Source organism: Morone saxatilis, unplaced genomic scaffold, assembly GCF_004916995.1.
Source record: "Morone saxatilis isolate NCDOM2014 unplaced genomic scaffold, NCSU_SB_2.0 Contig24, whole genome shotgun sequence".
Classification (NCBI taxonomy): domain Eukaryota; kingdom Metazoa; phylum Chordata; class Actinopteri; family Moronidae; genus Morone; species Morone saxatilis.
Window position 1 is genome coordinate 13,844,004 of NW_023339807.1, and position 18,623 is coordinate 13,862,626.

General features: G+C 41.3%; 2 protein-coding genes across 2 annotated transcripts in view; one reads left to right on the forward strand and one right to left on the reverse strand.

Annotated features, from left to right (window-relative positions):
- LOC118336257 (ataxin-1-like) overlaps positions 1–10,811 on the forward strand; it is a 12,494-nt gene extending 1,683 nt beyond the window's left edge. The window contains exons 2-3 of the mRNA XM_035672862.1: positions 2,600–4,692; positions 6,158–10,811. Coding sequence (XP_035528755.1) covers positions 2,890–4,692; positions 6,158–6,853 — 2,499 coding nt within the window. The 5' untranslated portion in view covers positions 2,600–2,889 and the 3' untranslated portion in view covers positions 6,854–10,811. The remainder of the gene's footprint in view (positions 1–2,599; positions 4,693–6,157) is intronic.
- Positions 10,812–13,779: 2,968 nt separating this feature from the next.
- The window catches only part of itga8 (integrin, alpha 8), a gene marked incomplete in the record, with an annotated part of 42,688 nt that continues 37,844 nt past the window's right edge, over positions 13,780–18,623 (reverse strand). Inside the window, 6 exon segments of the mRNA XM_035672067.1 lie at positions 13,780–15,210; positions 15,310–15,432; positions 15,543–15,644; positions 16,042–16,155; positions 16,280–16,396; positions 18,126–18,284. Of these exon segments, the coding sequence (XP_035527960.1) occupies positions 15,121–15,210; positions 15,310–15,432; positions 15,543–15,644; positions 16,042–16,155; positions 16,280–16,396; positions 18,126–18,284 (705 nt within the window).

Consider the following 18,623-nt stretch of genomic DNA (forward strand, 5'->3'; position numbering starts at 1 on the left):
CCCTGTCCCTCTGTTGTCATCCCTCCATACATGTCTCAGAGGTGACAGTCCAGGACGAGGAGACTGACTCAGGGCTCCCATGCTGTCTGGCTCGGTGTGACAGTCTTGAAAGCTCGCCTTTGTTCTCCATAGTATCACATAGGCCGTATGTTTGTTAGTGTCACTATTCTAATAATAGGCAAAATCTAGAGAGGCTTTTGGCTGCTGAGCTGTGTGTGTGACCATGTGCAGAGAGTGTTAGGTATAGGTCATGTGAGGAAAAGGAAAAACACCTTCTTTAAGAGCATCCTGCTGTCTCTCTGGTGTGTTTTTGTGGCATTTGGAAATTAGTGCATGCTGGCTTTGTCTTCCTGTGCTGCTATAATCATAGGAGGTACTTGTGCTTCAGATGTGATGTCATTACAGTGTTGACACGGTGTTGCTGAGGTGGGGTTGTTGCCACTGAGCGATGCTGCACAGTGTAGCTCAGGCTGTAGCGGCGGCTGTGTTGCTGATCGGGGATCTCTCCGTGAGGCGGGGGCTATGGCGCTCTGATGCTGCAGGCGCTGCTCAATGTGGGTCAGGAGAGGCAGCACTCCGTCTTCTCCCCATTCTCTCTCCATCTTTCTCATTCCTAATCTTCTTTCTTCTCTCACGTCCCCCTCTACCTCCCTTTTCCCCCTTTCTACACAGTTCTATCTGTCATCTTACATTGCCTTTCTCCCTCTCCTCCCCCTCACTCTCCTCTTTCTGTTTCTGTTTCTCTCCAGCTCCGCTGCTCTCCTCCTTTGTTACGTCTGGTGGATCTACCAGGCTGTATGGTTAGTTGAATCGCACGGAGGATTTCACTGCTTTTGAATGCAGTGACCTTGTCAGAGCCAGCATTAGAGGTAGATGCATCTGAATAGGAACTGACCAAGGTCGCCTTCTATGTTTCCCCCCCCCCCCTTCTGTCTTTATATAACGTGTCTGTTGCTGCCTCCCGTAGTGAACCTCCTCTGTAATATGAAAACACAATTTAGCACCGTCAAAAAGCCCGGGTCGTCTGACTGGAATGTAGGGGGAGAAAAATGAATGGATGGATGTGTGAGTGTGTGTCATACACTCTACATCTCTGTGGTGCCTCTGGCTAATGAACAACTCAGAGTCCTGTGCATTGACCCACAGATAAGCCTGCAGGAAAAAAACAGTCAATCTGAGAAAGAAACTGTGAAAAAAAATGAGCTCACGAGAATCAAACGGCTGCATGTCAATGTTGTTGAATTAATGGATCTACTACATATTGTTTGTGTGCGCATGTTTTACTTTTGTGAGCATGCCTTCATGTGGATCTACAGTATATGACACAGTATGTCCGGGCCCTGCAGTCAAACATTGATAATGGCTACCTGCTGCTGTGGCTTGTTGACACAGTTAGGTACCGTCCACCTTCTATACATCATGACTTCCAGTAACCTCCACATAGCATTTTCAGTTCTAATTTAACCTAGGCACCCTGTCTGCCTCTGACTAAACCAAACTCTTAGAGGACATACTCACTCATTGTTTGTTGTCCTATCGGTATTCCCCTTGAACTTTGAAACACCACTCAAACGTGGTATAGCGGAAACCCATTGTTATTCTTTTTTTTTTTAAGCACTTTAGTGATAGTAACAAAGGCCCATTTATGCTTCTTGCACAATGTTCCATAATCAAATTTCAAGCCATATTGTTTTCACTTCATTTTTCTAATGTGCCCACTGACCCAGAGTTCCTGTCTGGAGGTGGATGTTATATATACACAGTAGCCCCACTGACTTAACACAAGGCCGGGGAGTGTTAAAACAAAGACAAAAGCATATGTTCCTATGAGGCTGTTACACTGTGCTGTTATCCTTTCACTCTGCTCTGCTTTCTTACCCTAGAGCCTGGAGCAAGATAACAGCCAACAGCAACGCACATAAACTTACCCTGTACACATGGGCACACACACACACACACACACCTAGACACACAAACACGGCAGTTCAGGAAACTCCTGTCTGGTGTTGGAAACATGAAAGAGCCTTTCCCATGTTATGTAAATGATGACACACACAACATTTCTCTGTACTTTACTGTAGTCATATATCATTACTCATGGAAATGCTGATTGAGTTCTGGAAGATTAGTCCACGTAGATCCATGAGGGGCATCTTTAGAGGTTGATCTTGGAGAAACGTGTACACGGAGTGGCCTGCATATTGTGTGAAAGTGCATTAGACAAACACAAATCAGATGCCGTAGTACCAGGTACCACCTTGTGGCAAAACAAAGAACAACACTCACAAATATGAAAGCAGGGACATTTTTAAGAGTGAAGTATTTTGGTGTTTGTTGTTTTGCATTTGCAGCCCTGCAGGAACATTTTGTGAATATGAAAAAAATACAGGCGGTGCTTACTGATCTTGCTCTGCAGTGCAATTAGACTAATGAGATTGAATTGAATTTAGAGTCAAGTCAAGTAAAGTCAAGTTTATTTATAAAGCTCAAATTCAAAGGCTGTCCTAGAGGGATATTAATATCTGTATAGCATATGATTTGGTCTTTTGAATAAAATTTTATGACTCAAGTATCTGATTCTGCTTCTCTCTGCCATCAGATTCCTGCCGACATCGTGGAAGAGGTGGATCGGTCAGAGATGATTCCTCATGAAGTCTATGGAGCTCATTTTGTGAGCTGGAGTAACTCCATCTTCTCTGGTCTGAGACCTGGAGCTGTATACCAGTGAACACAGAGAGAGCCAGAGCCACACAGCACACAGAGAAACCGGACCCCTGCACAAAACCATCAAGTGGGGGAGAGAGAGAAAAAGACAGACCCAAAAGAAAGAGAAGAAAAAGAAAAGCAAAGAAAAGTATTACCCAGGAATATTAAAACCACGCTGGGAAAATGAAATCCAACCAGGAGCGGAGTAATGGATGCCTGCCTCCTAAGAAGCGTGAGATCCTGGCTCTGGAGCAGAGGCCGGTTGCTGTAGCCACAGCAACACCTCCTGCTGCAGTGGTTACTGACAGTCCCCACACCGAGAACCTAGCATGGCTGGCAAGTGTAGCCAGTGAACGTTGCAAATCCAGGGACGCAGAGAGCCCGAGATGTCCCATCTCCTCCACTTCTTCCTCTTCTCCTTCCACCTCTATCCCTTCCTCGGCCACTCCTCTGTCCGCTGTGCCCCTCGCCTCTCTGCCTGCAGTTTACCCCACAGCCATTCCCCAGCAAGCCGGGACTATCCAGTTTGCTCAGCTGGGACCCAACGTTCAGTTCATCAGCTCTGGGCCTTATGCTGGCTACATCTCCTCTCACATCATCTCCACTAATGCTAGCTCTGCACCAAACAGCTCTGCCATGGGACAGCGTCACCACCTGGATGGTTACACCACTGCCGTCATCTCCCCCAATACCAAGGGGGATCAGCAGTTTCAAATAGGCCTCTCTGCTACAGAACTGACACCTGTGTCGCTTCCAAGCTCTCCCCAAGTCACCAGCCAGTACATTCATCTGGACAGCAGAACACCTCTGACTGTCAGCGGAAACCACGTCACTTCATCCACAGCCCACCTGCAGCTCCACCCTCACACAGCCGTCCTCCCTCAAACGCTAACCCTTGCTCCATCCCAGCTGGTGGTCCAGTATGCAGACGGTTCAGCTGGGAAGAAACCAGAGGGGCACGCTAAGGGTGTGCTCAACGGGGAATTGGAGCTTGTCAAACAGAGCAAAACTCCCAGTCATCCAGTGAACCATCACCAGGTCCAGAGCTATGAGGCCAGACATATTCTCCTGCCTGCAGACTATGGCCAAAACCCCGCAGGACTCCAGACCTCTTTGGTGCTGGTGGCCCAGCCCAATCATGGAGCTGAACGTGAAGCTGGCTCAAATAAGATCTCCTTAGTCCAGACTGAGAAAGGGGGCATCTGTTTGGGGAAACCGGTGTCCAGATCTTCCTCTTTCACATCTCTCTCTTCCTCAGAAGTCATTAAGTCTGTTGCTCCTCATACTGTCATCCAGACCACTCTCCCCTCCGAAGAGCTGCCAGCCAGTCTCTATTCCTCCACGCAGCCACCCATCATTGGCTATATCACCAGTGCAAATCAGCATGCTCTCAGCTACCACGCGACACTGCCTCAACACCTGGTCATCCCGAGTGGCCAGTCCCTCCTCATCCCAGTCAGTGGCACCAATAATGGCACAGAGGTAGAGGTCAGTCGTACTGTCAGTGCTCTGACTGCCACCACTACCCCTCAAATATCCACCGCCATGCCGCATGCCTATCTGGCCACAGCCCTGTCCAAGTGTGAGGCGCTTGGGCCAGATGGAAATCAACCACCGCCAGCCGTCGCGCAGGCACCAGCGCTGCCGGTCGTGCCCTCAAACCCGGTTCCTGCAGTGGTGGCACCTCCCTCCCCAACTCCTGCTCCTCTCCCCGCTCCTGCCCCTGTTTCCATCCAAGCCTCCCCCTCCATCTCCTCCTCCTCTTCCCCTGTAGCGCTTCCTCCATTCTTCATGCGAGGCTCCATCATCCAGCTGGCTGATGGGGAGCTGAAGCGTGTGGAGGACCTGAAGACAGAGGACTTCATTCAGAGTGCTGAGATTAGCAGTGAGCTGAAGATTGACTCCAGCACTGTTGAGCGTATTGACAGTGGGCAAAGTCCTAATGCTGTGGTCATACAGTTTTCTGTGGGGGAGCTCAAAGCCCAGGTAAGTTATTCCTCCTTACATTTTTAAAGTCACTCTGTATAGAATTTGAAACCTCAAATCATTGGCTCTGCCTAGTGATAGTATTAAAAAAAAACACTGTGATAACAATACACACATAAATAAATAGTCAGCAGAATTCCATATTCTATCTAAAGTTGAAATTGATGAGAAAATTTATTAAGAGCTATGAAATCTACCTCAGATACAGAACAGAGAGAATTGAAAACAGCCTTCTTCCTTCATGTCATTATTTTCCAATCTACCATTGTTCTCTAGCAGTACCAACAGTGCTCCCTCTTGTGTACCAGATGCCAAAATAACATTTCATTATGCAAACTTTGGCTTTTGAAAGACCAAAAGACATTATTTTTAGAGTTAAATGAAGCCAGCAATATTACAGACCCCATGTCTGTAAAGGGCTACAGAGCTCTTAAGGGTTTTAAATGTTTTTTGACACAAATACATACCATAAACAAGCATTCTTGATAAGGATCTGTTGAAGTTGTTTTTTAAAGAATTGCACAATTTTAATTGGACAATTTCCTGAGAAGTTTATATAAAATACATTTGTTTGTGCTCTCTGATGGACAAATGGTGAAATTATTTCATTTGGCATTTCTAATACTGATTTATCTGTAATGAGCTAAAATTTTATTAGCTGTGCCAGTATCTTGGTCGGGCTCTAAAATAGACTTTTCACAGCAGGAAAAGTACAGGTGTAAATAATAACATTAACAATGGCTTCAGTCCATTCAGTGTCCCAGTAAGCCTAGTAAGCCGTGACAGTGAGCCAGAATGCACAATACCAGGACTCTGAAACGTACAGATGTAGGATTTAGTGGAATCTAGCAGTGAAGGTGCAGATTGCAACTATCTGAAGACCTTGCGTCCATATTTGATGACTTGGGAATGAGAATGGGCTGTGAAGTGTGTAGGAGAAACTACAATGGCAGCAAAACTCCTGGAAAACGCAACACAAAGGCCCTGTCTACAGTCAGTGTTTGGTTTGTCCGTTCTGGGCTACTGTAAAAACATGGCGGTTCAACATGGTGACCTGCAGCGTCTGTTGAGTAAAAGCGTCTTATTCTAAGGTGATGAAAACACAACGATTCGTATTTTCAGGTGATCACACACTAATGAAAACATACCTATGAATATTATATTCCATTTCTGCCAATAGATCCTCCTAAATGTTACATACTGGACCTTTAATCAGCTAAATGGAATTTAGACATCATTCATTTTATTATTTACTGTGATTTCCTACTGTGACACATCAAAATGTCCTCCGTTAAGAAGGCCTAAGGCTTGTTGTACAAACAAAAACTACAGAATTATTTCCAAGGTGCATAATCCCATACAAATGTGCATTAAACAGTGTTTCTTTTATGAATCCTCTGAAAATATGTCACCCTGTATCCAGCTAAGCGCTAACTGTGTGTGTTGTGCATGTGCTTATCTCCAGGTGTGCGTGGAGGTGCTTGTGGAGTATCCCTTCTTCGTATTTGGCCAGGGTTGGTCATCCTGCTGCCCAGACCGGACCACCCAGCTGTTTGAGCTGTCCTGCGCTAAGCTGTGTGTGGGTGACGTATGCGTGTCGCTGACCCTCCGCGGCTTGAGGAACGGTTCAATAACAGACAGCCAGCACTTGGGGACCAAGCTGAAGACTGGTCACCTCTCTGACTCCTGTCATAATGTGGATGCCACTGTCAGAAACAGTACGAGTCCAAACGCTGCACACAATAACAGTGGCCTCCTCATGAAGGCTCCAAGTGCAGACAGGCTGGAGAGGGAGCAGGTAACTGGACCAGGACCAGGAATGGAGCTACCACCAGGATTGGGACTACTTCCAGGACAAGGGGAGGGGATCTACGGAGCTGGACCAATGCTGTCAGTTTCGGGGACTGGAGAAGTAAGACAGGAATCAGTGAAAACAGACATGCCTGCTCTTACCAAAATACAATGTGGGGATCCAGAGAGATCTACAGTCCGCAAGAGACGCTGGTCAGCTCCAGAGCGAGACCAGACTGAGAGGGCTGAGGAGGAGCCTCCTCTGACTCTGCCCAAACCCTCCTTCATCCCTCAGGAGGTTAAAATCAGCATAGAAGGCCACTCCAGTGCTGGGAGTGAAAGGTGCTTGAACAAAAGAGTAGACTGTTGATAGAACTTTACGGAATTTTTGATTACCTGTGGTTTGCTTTGTGTTTTTCCCCTCTGTTTTTCTCTATCCAGACTACTGTAATATAGGCTGAGTTTACACAGTATTTACACGTTTTCTTTTCTTTCACACAAGTCTGATATCTACGATGAAGTACAGCTGAGCACCTTCATAAGTGGAATCACACACGAGATCAGTGCAATCAATGCTGAAAGCAAAAATGAATGCAGCGTGAATGTTGAGTATGAATGACAGTCAGACACTCGAGCGTGTCACATATCATAAGCCCGCTCTCCTTTGTCACGTGGCTTAAACCTGTTGGATGCAGACCAGTCAATCATTCCTCTTATCACATGAACAAGCACAGACCCCGATGTCAGCGTGTACAAAGTGGGTAACAATATTTTGACTGTCATCGTGTTTGTTTCGTTGTTTATGAGTGGTTGGAGTCATAGAGAGACCTTTGGTGTTTCGATGACAATGCTCAGTCGTCATGGCTGTGCTCTCTGCTGCCTCGTGTGTCTGATGAGGTTTTGAGTTTTATTTTATTACTTAAAGAAAAAAAAAAAAAGTCATACCATTATATGCGTGCTCCTGCAGGTGGCCTTGGACCACTTGTCTCTATGTGTGTGCCTGTGTGTGGTTTTCTGTGTGGCACAGGGTTAAGGGGTGGCTGAGAGCTCAGTTGTTAGTACAACCTGCAAATATCAAGACTGAAAAAGGCCTGAATGTAAATCACTGAATTTGTCCTCAATACTGACTCATGAAGTCATCCATGTGATTGCCACATCACTGACGGGGTGGGCTGAGAAATCGATCCCACTGCTTTTTGTGGGTGACAGCAGTTGCACATAGATGCATTCCTCTGATGAAGTTCCTCTATCAAACTTGCCATTATAGTTTATTTGCAAAGTGTCATAATTCCTTTCAGGGACAGCACGAGTCACTAGTTGATGTCCGGCTTCAACCCTGGCCACTACTGAATGTGCAGCATTTCAGATCTGTACAAATAGGAAAGAATCAGACGTTTCTATCTAATACCTACAAATGACCTTTTAAGCATTTATGTATGCACCTTTTAGATTTGATACAGCAAACGTGTTAGCAAACAGTTGCGTAATTACACATCCAGAAGACACACAGCAACACTGACGCTTATTTTGGAGTTGTGTTTCAGGCGGTCTGTTGAATGTAAGTCCAGTTCATCCTACTTGTAGCTCTGTTTTCGTCTCTTATCAACTCCTGAGGGAATCCTCTACCCTTTAGTCGCTAAATTCTTCACCATGTTCATTAGGTAGTTGCTAACTTTGTCTGTTGGGCAGGTAGTTTATAATTGGTTCACTAGAGCTTTTCCATTGGAAACAACTGCCTGCTGCTCCTGAAATCAAACCCTGATGAGAGCGGCGAGAGAAAGTTACAGGCCATAAAACCAAAACAGTGAGCTGAAGGATGATGAATAGCTTTGTAGGGCTAAAAAGAACTGCAGGGTTATAATTTGCTCCCTTTCACATGACACATAGACCTCTGACCCACTGTTAATATAAAAATATGGAAAAATTAAATGCAACTTAAATGCATGCACACCATAAGATAAAAAAAGGCATAATATGTACCTATCAATGGAAAACTAGTACCATCAATTTCCTTTGACTAATCCTGTTGCTTTCTTTAGAGAATGGCCTTACATATATGTACCTAGATCACAACCGCACATGTTTTTTAGGGTTTTATCAATAAAACCTACTTTCCTCAATGATGGTATGCCAAGTCCATACCTGTTATATCAGAGCACTGCTGTTTTGATTAAAACAGCTTTATTTCTCTACATGTAATTTCTTTCTTAGAGTAGAGCCAAAATAAATATCCTACAGTTCGTACTCAGGAACAGTGTGTATCTGTATGTGTGTGTGTGTGAACAAACTGTGTGTGTGTGTGTGTGTGTGTGTGTAGGCCTGAGACAGTATGTGCATGTCCAAAGTCACATGTGTATGCGTGCGTTCTGAGCAGCAGCACTTTGATGAAGCACCCAGCGGCAGTGTGGTGTTGTTAGTGGTGGTGGTGGTGTCCCTGTTCCTCAGCTGTTAGATATAATGAGAATAATCAACCGACTGTTTTTCATTGCATAATGTCCTACAGGTTTATCATTGAGAGAAAACATTATATACTGGAGCAGGGAATGTAAACACATCGGGCAAACTATCTCAACTTTATTTTTGATGACAGATAGAGCTACTATAAAGAGAAAGAGAGTTGTAGAGTTAACTAACCAGCTAGTGTTGATCATGTACAGTAAATTGTATCCTAAAGAGTGTACAGTGTGTGTATAGATATTCTAACCCTTATGTAGCCTATGTACTGTATGTGCCACAGCGCCTCCTTCTTCAATCATTCCATTAACTCACCTATATCAAGTTTTCCTGCTATCATTTTTGTCAGTTCAGGTATTGATCTCATGTCCATGAATGTGCCACATTTCTTTGGGGACATCTGCATAATTTGGCCGCCTCAGAATTTGAGTTGACTTGCACACTGTAACATACAGTATGTGTGAATATGAACTGCAGTTTATCATAATAGCCATGAACCTTTTATAACTCCTGAAAGGTGTTTATTGTAAACCCAGACTGTTCTCTTCTGTTTGTGTTCGACTGCTCAGGCTAAACACTGCCCAGTGACTGTTCTCCAAAATGATGTGTTCTTATATTTTTCACTGTTACAAAGTAGAGGTACTGTTTCATCAGTTTGTCTTTGTAACTCCGTGAGCCTGGCCTGTGTTTGTACCTTTTCTTTAAGAAATTATTATTTTTCAAATACAGACCTGAAGTGACATCATGACACAGTCAACATGTAGAAAGAGAAATTCTGGGAAATAGATTTATTTTGCTTTCTTGCAGAGAGAAAGGTGAAAAGATTAATGCTATTTTTATATTCTGTAGGGTAAATAAATATGAGGTTAAGCCAAGCTGACCGGCATCTGGCTGTAGCTTCATATTTACTGTATACATAAGAGTGACATCTATCTTCTCGTCTAACCTTCTGCAAGAATGCGAATAAGCACATTTCCCAAAATGTTGAAGTATTCCTTTAAAGGCCCTGCACACCCACACAGTGGTTAATTAGACCTCAGCTCAGGTTCAAGCTGGGAGGAGCTATGGCGCCCCAACAGGTGCAACAAGGAGTTATCAGTCAATTGTAGTCTGTACACACCCGACCAGTCCTGAGAAGAGACGGGCAGAATAAGTGCAAATGAGGGTGGACCGCTGGTGTGTTGGTGCTTTTAAATTCAAAGGTTTAGTAATACCCCTTTTTGCTCACAAATATGCTTAAGCTGGACCCCTTAAAATATGTAATTTTCAGAGCTTTTCTAAATAATGTTGAATATGGTGTATAAGCGCCGCCTTGTGGTGATCTATAGAATTGCACTTTGTCATGTGGGGGGTGGGGGGTGTTTTAGTCTAACTAATACACAGAAGTAATGTACAGCATGTCTGAGAGAAATTGTACAGTAACAGTACAGCATCTCAGCGATTTGTAAATAGCCAAAGTCTTCCATTATAATGTTGGTATGACCTTGTTGCCAGTGGAGAGGATGGACACTGAACCCCATGTACAGACCTTTTGAAGTGAAGTTTAATTTCCAAAATACATCATTTATTTGACAGAAATACAGGATATTGCTTCACCTAAGATATTTTATTTTGCACCAGCTCAAAAAAAAAAGAAGAAAACACAGGAAATTACAGGATTAAAAGACTTTAAAAAAAAAAAAAGATTTTGTAATTCGGGTCTGTTTGTTGGATAAATCTCAGCTAAGATACAGTATGTCCTACGTACAGTATGTAGTATGTATCAATAATGTTCCCTTATTTTGATGGTGTTGAGGTTTGCTAGTCAGAAACTGTTAAATCTTTACTTCAAATGTTTGATTTTACATTTGAGCAAATATATTAAAAACAAATAAAGAGTCTAAAGAAAAACACTGTCTCTTTTTGTGAAAGACAAAGACAGAAGGAGGGTATTTCTCTGTATGTGAATATGTGCTTTGTCAGCTGTATGACGGTGATAAATGTTTCCACTTGAGACATGCCTGATAATATCTCCACCTCTGCTCTCTGGCTTTGATATTTCCCACAAGAAACTTTAATATTCTCCATACCAGCTATGACAAGACTGGGACAGGGACTATTTGGAGAGAGTGATTGCACAATTTCTTGCTGCAGAATTGCTGTTTTGCCTATTTGTAGTTTAGCTAGCTAAAATATACATTTGTATATAGTATACATAAATTGCTTCTTTTAGAGAGTCTTCATATTGGTTTCTTCTAAATGCATTTTGCCTTCAGAAAGTCTTGCATCCTATTTTTGAATGTTATCTGTGTAATATTCTCTCCTTATTACATCCTGACCACTGGTCTCTGCACAAATTATCTCCAATGATTAAATTTATAGAAGAAGAAAAATAACAAATTGAGGACAAATATGAATATCATCATCATAATACACAGAAAATAATCCTTTAAAAAGGTGACAATTACAATCATCACCTCCCACTTTCTGTTGTTGGTTAACAGTTCAGTGTTCAGTAAGCATAAAAAAATACTGCCTATGAGCAGAATCATTTTTACATATTGTTGAAGTGTTTCAGTTGCACATAAAAGGGTCATGGCCTGAATTTGTTTAGTATGGCGGCCCATTGTGCCTCAGATTATGTTGAGAACCTGCACACAGGCCTTCAGTTGAAGGCAAGAATAGATGACATGTTAATCACTTGCTTTGTGTTTCAAAATAATATGTTTTTCCTAGTTGCACTGCTCGTGAACAATAATGCAATCTGCAGTTTAATAACTCATGCATGATAAATTGTGTTTGGATTCATGCACAGTTTGGGAATATCAAAGAATAATCGAACATCTGCAACAGTCATATCTACATGCACATGGATTCATGCACAGTTACATTGCTGTGTGCTGCACCATTTCGACCTCTGCTGACTTTATACACCTTTGTAAACAAATTATTTATGTACGAGTTGGATCTAAATTTGAGCTACCTCCTGGGATCTGATATACTATAAAGATGTAACTGTATATCTGTATAGTATATGTGTATATTGTGTGTATGTACATTCTTGCTTTATTGTAGAAAAGAAGAATGTATGTGAAGCATTATACCATACTAGGCTCTAAGGAACATAGATGTGAAGTATGGATTATTCTGTTTCACTCTCAGGCTGCCTTCTGTGGAGTATCTGTATGCTCTGTGCTAGTCCGACAAACATTAGACAAACATGAGCATCAATATCTCCAAAAAGGCTGCTAATTTGGAAATATGACAGGAGGTTTATCAGTGAATGTTTATATTTCAGAATCATCAGTAAACACACCTAATAACACAAAATAATAAAATACACAAAATAATAAAATACATCTCCCATAACGCCTTACAGACTATTTACTTAATGCTCAGTTCACCCGACCATCTTGTAACGGGAATACATCGAATCAAACCGACTTGTATTTTCTCGTAAAGGGCAGGTGAATCATGTTGTTACTAACCTGTAGCTGTACATATGAATAAGAATTAGAGAAATAAACTGTAGCAATTTTTCAAATTGTTTCCTTGTGGGGTCACAGGTGTTGTAAGGAACAATAAATAAAGATTATCTCAATGAATTGTTGCCCAAAAAACAAACTAGCTGCTGGCTTGTTGCACCATGAAAACTACTACTACTTACAGAATAGGTATTTAACTTGTAATAGTCACAATTATATAATACAAAACTCAGTTGCCTTGACATTTTTTGCAGGGCCAATGGAGATACCAATTATTAGTAATCAAATAAATAATATAGCTGATATGAAATTGGAGCTGATATATTAAAAAGGAAACTCTTAGTATTCAAATTTAGAATAACCAGTGGTGGAAGGTAACTAAGTATATTTACTCAAGTACTGTACATAAGTACAATTTTGATGTACTTGCACTTTACTTTTCCATTTTATGCTACGTTATACTTTCTGCTTTATTTGATAACTTTAATTAGTACTTTGGACTTATTTTACCTTAGGTACTTTGGTACAGAGTGGTGACTACAGAAAGAGAGAGGCGGCTGCATCAAAAACCAAAGTAACGCATTTACAAATATTTTACCAGCCATCGGATAAAACAATAATGATACCGATAGTCAGACAAATGCTGAATATGAAATCCAATAATCAGCCAGGCCAATAATCGGTCTATCCCTACTTGAAATTGTATCAATTTAAAGCTAAGAATACAAAGTACCTCAAGAAAAAAATGTATCTCCACACACCAGTTCTTATCTTTTTACTTGTCTTATATATGGATGGATCGCCAAAGTTTCAGTTCACCACAAGAGGTTCCTGTCCTCACACCCTCTGTCAGGTTTTACTGTCCTGCTCCTCCAAAACAGTCACTCAGATTTATTTCTACATTGTACCACCTGAGGGAGCAAGAGTCCTTCCTCTGCCATCAGTGTTGAACACTAATCTTATTAGACAGGACTGACTAGAAAACATTGTTATATCTATATTTGTCTGTTGTACTGTGAATAAAACATTTTCAAAGAGTAAAGTAAAATAGAGGAAATTAACCTTAATAAAAAATGTAGTATAAGTTATTTTTTAAACAACGTACCAAACACTTTGGTGTGTAAAATTATCTTGTAAAAGTGAATGTAACCTGTACTGTGCAAAAGTGCTATGTCTGTTAGTATTAACAAAATGTAGGATTAGACAGAAAAGTTTGAAGAGTTTGTGGGTTGAAAGGTGAAATAATTAACCTTAATGGGTAAAGAACTCTGTAGCAGAGATGAAAATGTAATCATTACTACTTTAACATATTTTAATATTCATATGTTTAATTATTTTATGTTTCTTTTGTAACAAATGCATTGATGATTTTACTCTCTAACTTCATGTTTGACAGGACAAGTCCAGTTACCTTCTCCACAGAAAAGGAACAACACTTTATTGTGATAAAACTTCACACTTGATACAAAAACCAAATATGACTCAAACATGACACATTAAAAGTTAGTTTTAAACTCAGGTTGCTGTTGATGATCCTGACCGTTTTTTTGTGCTGCCTGTGCATTAAACTCTAATATAAGATAAACAAATGACAACATCAAACACACTGTTAAATGCCATACAGTTACGTGCAGTAATGTACAGTCTCAGACTGTCTACAACGAGTTTTTGATAGAGACTGTTTATCTTTGCAGCTAGTTTTTGAAGTCTTATCAACTGGCAAGAAAATCCAAAATAACAGCAATACCCACAAACCTTGAACTAGCAGGGCAGGGCTTTGGCTGTGGAGACATGGTTTCCTCAAAGATAAAATCCTAAAATCATTCTATCAAGACAATAATAAGTTAGTTATTTGTTATTTGTGAAAAACTCATGTGGTGGGTGGCTTTACTGTAAATCAGTCCAAACTATTACTTTTGTTGTTCAGCAATATCAATAACTAATATAGCATTTATTAAATCATTTATATACATAAACAATGGAAACATTAAGCTCTAATAAAATAATGCCAGTGTAAACAAGCTTCAGTATCACGCAACGCTCAAATATTGCACATACATTCATAAATATACACATCAACTTTGTGCCTTTGTGTTTATGCATGTTGCTGCATCTGTGTGTGTGCGTGTGTGTCTGTGTGATAAATCTGTGTACAACTCAGTTTGAAGAAAACGAAGATAAATTAAATCAGGTGGGGAGTTTCAAAACTGAAAAAAAAAGGATAAAAAGAGGGGTACCTAATAAACATACACATATGTACCCCCATAGACACACACACGCACAGACGCACACACACACTCTCACACTCACAAAAGCACTTGTGCATAGATCTCAAGTCTCTGTGTCTCACTCTCACGGACACACAAAAATGTTCAGTTACAGAAACATTTAAAGCATTGTCTTCACAACAAAGTCCATTCTGTCTTCAGTTCTTCATCACAATGGATAAACAATGAACATGTGTGTGTGATTGAGCCTGTTAAGTGTGTTTTGGTCCCACTCTGTCTGGTTTGAACCTCGTTCTTTGGTCCCAGTCTGTGTGGCTCTGCAGTCTTCAGTCTGTGCTTTCAGTCAGTTTCGTTACCAAAGAGGCAGAAGACCTCCAGCAAAGGAATGTATTGTCCAACTAATGCAGATCTCAGATCCGATTTAAGTTACTCAGAAGGTGCACATCCCTCCCAAACCACAGTCCTCCAATCAGGAGCTGTTGCGTATCGTCTTAGGCGTCCCCTGTTTGATCAGAAGTCAGCTGCTCCTGGTCGGAGACGTCATCGTCAGCTGGTGGGCGTGCCCGGTCAAAGAAACCACACTGAGGGAATCACATGAACCCATTAGTGTTATATTGGATAATTAAACAATCACAAGGAAAGCTAAGGATGGTGGGTGCTGCGTTAATGTGTGTGTGTACCTTCCACATGGCTAATGTTAGCATGGCCAGCACCAGCAGCCCCAGCAGTATGGCTAGGATGATGACCCAGAGTGGAACAGCAAACGACACATCAGGAGTCCCCCACAACACCAGGGTCCCCATCTGCAGGACACAGATAGATACAGTTACGTGCTGATTCGTGTCCTTTTTCTCCTCGAGTGCCTGACACAAATGCACACACTTACAACACACTGTTACTGCCTACATCTTACCGAGGTGGTGTGTTGAGGCAGGTTGGAGGGTTGGATGCGGTAAGGCATGGTCAAGACCATAAAGGACACAGTAGAATTGAGAATGTAGGGGTCGTTACGCCGCTGTAAGACAAATATACTATTATTATTTAAAAAGTACCATTTGACCCGTAAAATATTTGAAATATTATGTTGATTTGTAAGTTAGCACATCTAGTAAAGCTTTGTTTGATCTTTGAACAACTTTAATGACAACCGGGGAAACAGCATCTGCTGATCATGTGTTATGATTAAAAGCTCCAGAACTGCTACTAAATGGACCTTATTATGAAAATATTTTCAGAACTGCTGTTTCAATGGTCAGGAATTAACATTAAACCTTAGTTAGTTTAGTTTAGTATAGTTGCACAATGAACAAGAAAAAACATAGAAAAAAAACCAAAAAAGAGATGAATGTATGCAGGAAATAAAGCACCAAACAAATAACGAACAAAACATTTCAAGATGTCAAGACACTGACCTGCAGGAAAGTATGTGCCCAGAGTCTCGAGCGGATCTTGACTACTGCGCTCTGTCCACGATCCAAGCGGCCAACCACACACATGATCCTCAGACAGGAAATATTGGTGCAGTTCTGTAGAGAAACAAGAGGAGAAACAGAACAGAGGTAGCACAGAGAGATTACACATCTGTGAATCACTAATGTACGTTTGGTTCAGTTTCTTTACAGAATGGACCTGTACGTTGTTGAGGCTCACCAAGGTTTTACCGCTATAACTCTGAGCGGCACTGACGGCGCGTTTGTGGCGCTGATGAGGAGCGCTGGTGTTCCTCAAGAAACCCAATAACTCAGGTGTGTCCTGGAGAGAGGAAATCTGAGACGGACAAGGAGAAACAGTTGTCAACATTTTGACTATTTCACTTTTTTATTTCAGCATTTCAAATAGAAATGAAAAGATGATCAAATTAAGAACTTGACCCACAAAGTTGACAATTTGATTAGAATTGTTTCATGTATTTCAGACAGTCAAACCTATATATATTCCCAGAGTGAGAGTTCACCGATAACGTGTCAGACTACAGATTTGAAAAAATGGAGATGCTGAAGAAGAAAACAACAGAAAATGCTAAGTTGCTCCACTGCTTACTATTCTGTTTTATCTTTAAACATTCCCTCTACAGCATGTGTTTGGGTCTTTTGAGGACAGTTAAAACATACTGATTATCACATATTGGTTTAGTGCAGTCTGTAGTGCACATGGGCTCTGATGCAACCCAGACAGCCAATGAGAAGGAGGTGGTGGACCTGAAGCCAGACCAGAAGAACGCTTGTAAAGTAAGATTTTAAGAGACGTAATAAAATAAGACAAGTTGCGGAAACAAGTGTGACATTTAGCAATCTTATTAAAAAGTGTTTTGTTGAGAGACGGATTTGAAGAGATTTAATTTCCTGATTGCAGCTCATACAGTCAGCAATAAAAAAAACAACGATACTGAATGTCCTCAAGTCAGATCTCACAGATAACAGGTAGATAATAATAGTTAGGTATTTAAATCGTGTCTCCTCTGGAAGTCTGGCTATGGACACAGGGCTGTGGGAGCAGCTTGATGGACTCAAAACAGTTTAAATATATTTTATTTAATTGATTGCTTATACCTCTCAACAAATTTCAGAGTCTCATTTTCTTCCTGCAGCTCAGTGGGAAGCAGCTCTGTCACCTCAGCCAGACAGTAACCTTTCTCAAATGTCTGACCCTACAGGGCACTAATACACCCTACTGGGTTCATTTCCCACTAGCGATGCCTCCTGTTTGGCCAGGTTCTTTAACAACACAGTGCTGGCGGGTGGGAAGGTGGTGAGGGATCATGCCCTTGTTTCAGCAACAGTGGTTCTGATCAGTCAACTGGGCCGAAGCTATTGATTATTTTTCATTTAATATACTTTTATACTGTATATTGTCTGTCACAAGTTACCAGATCCCAAACTGACATCTTATTAACACACACTGTCACACTGGTGAATACGTGTCTTTTGGCCCAGTGTGTGTCAGTCTAGTCTACACACTGAAGGACTGACAGACACTGGGAAACTGGAAATGACCAAATCAAAAAGAAACCTTCGACTCATTTTGTTTTTATATATGATTACATCTTGTAGCATTTCACTTTCTGACATAATTATGTACTTCTTGAAATAACTGCATGTTTTCTTTTTGAATTACTCTACACATGATATCATACACACTGGAAACTATTTCAGCTCTAATTTATACTAATAAGCATAATTTTCCATCTACCTCATTTTGAGCCAACTGGCAAAGAACATGGAAAGCAGCCAGGACAACGGGTACAATTATATTTTAAATAAGTGGGTATAAATGATGGATGGATGAATAAGCCGCTAGCAAGATAATAAACAAAAGTCTGAAATTGCAGTAGGTCCTTTGGTTTGATGCTATGCAAGAAAAAGTAAATTGGTTAGGAATATTATGAAGTATATTAATTTCCACTACAGGCAATATGTCCATATATTATATATTTCGGTCTTGAAATTAGTTTTTAAAATCGTTTGCATGCATGAGTTTTCATATATTGTCGTGTTACCTGAAGACCAAGTGGGTTGAGGCTGGTGTTCGTCCTGCAGCTAATTGGTCCGTCAGTTTGAATCTCCATGGCATACAGCAGGTTCTCGTCACGGAAACGGGAGGGCCAGCCAACCTGGAGCTCAGCCTCCCGAATACTGCTGGGACCAGTGTTATGGAGCTTGAGACAGAAGGGAAGAGGGAAAAAAACCCCGGCTGTCAGTATTGTGCTGTCTTCTGTCTTATTAGTAGGTCTAAAACGACTGAGGCTATAATTAGGTTATCATAACTGTGGGATGATGACACAGGCCACCTGTGTTTTAGTGAAGATAATACTATTGCAGCCTTCAGTCACTGGGGATTGAAATACAAGACAAGTAAAACCTACAGCATCACCTGGCTCATCGTTCCACATCAAAATTAGGATAAATGAATTATGAGCTTAAATGAACCATCAATTCAATAAACCCTAATTTTTTTTTTAACCCCAACCTGTATTCTCTCTCTTTCTCTTTCTCTC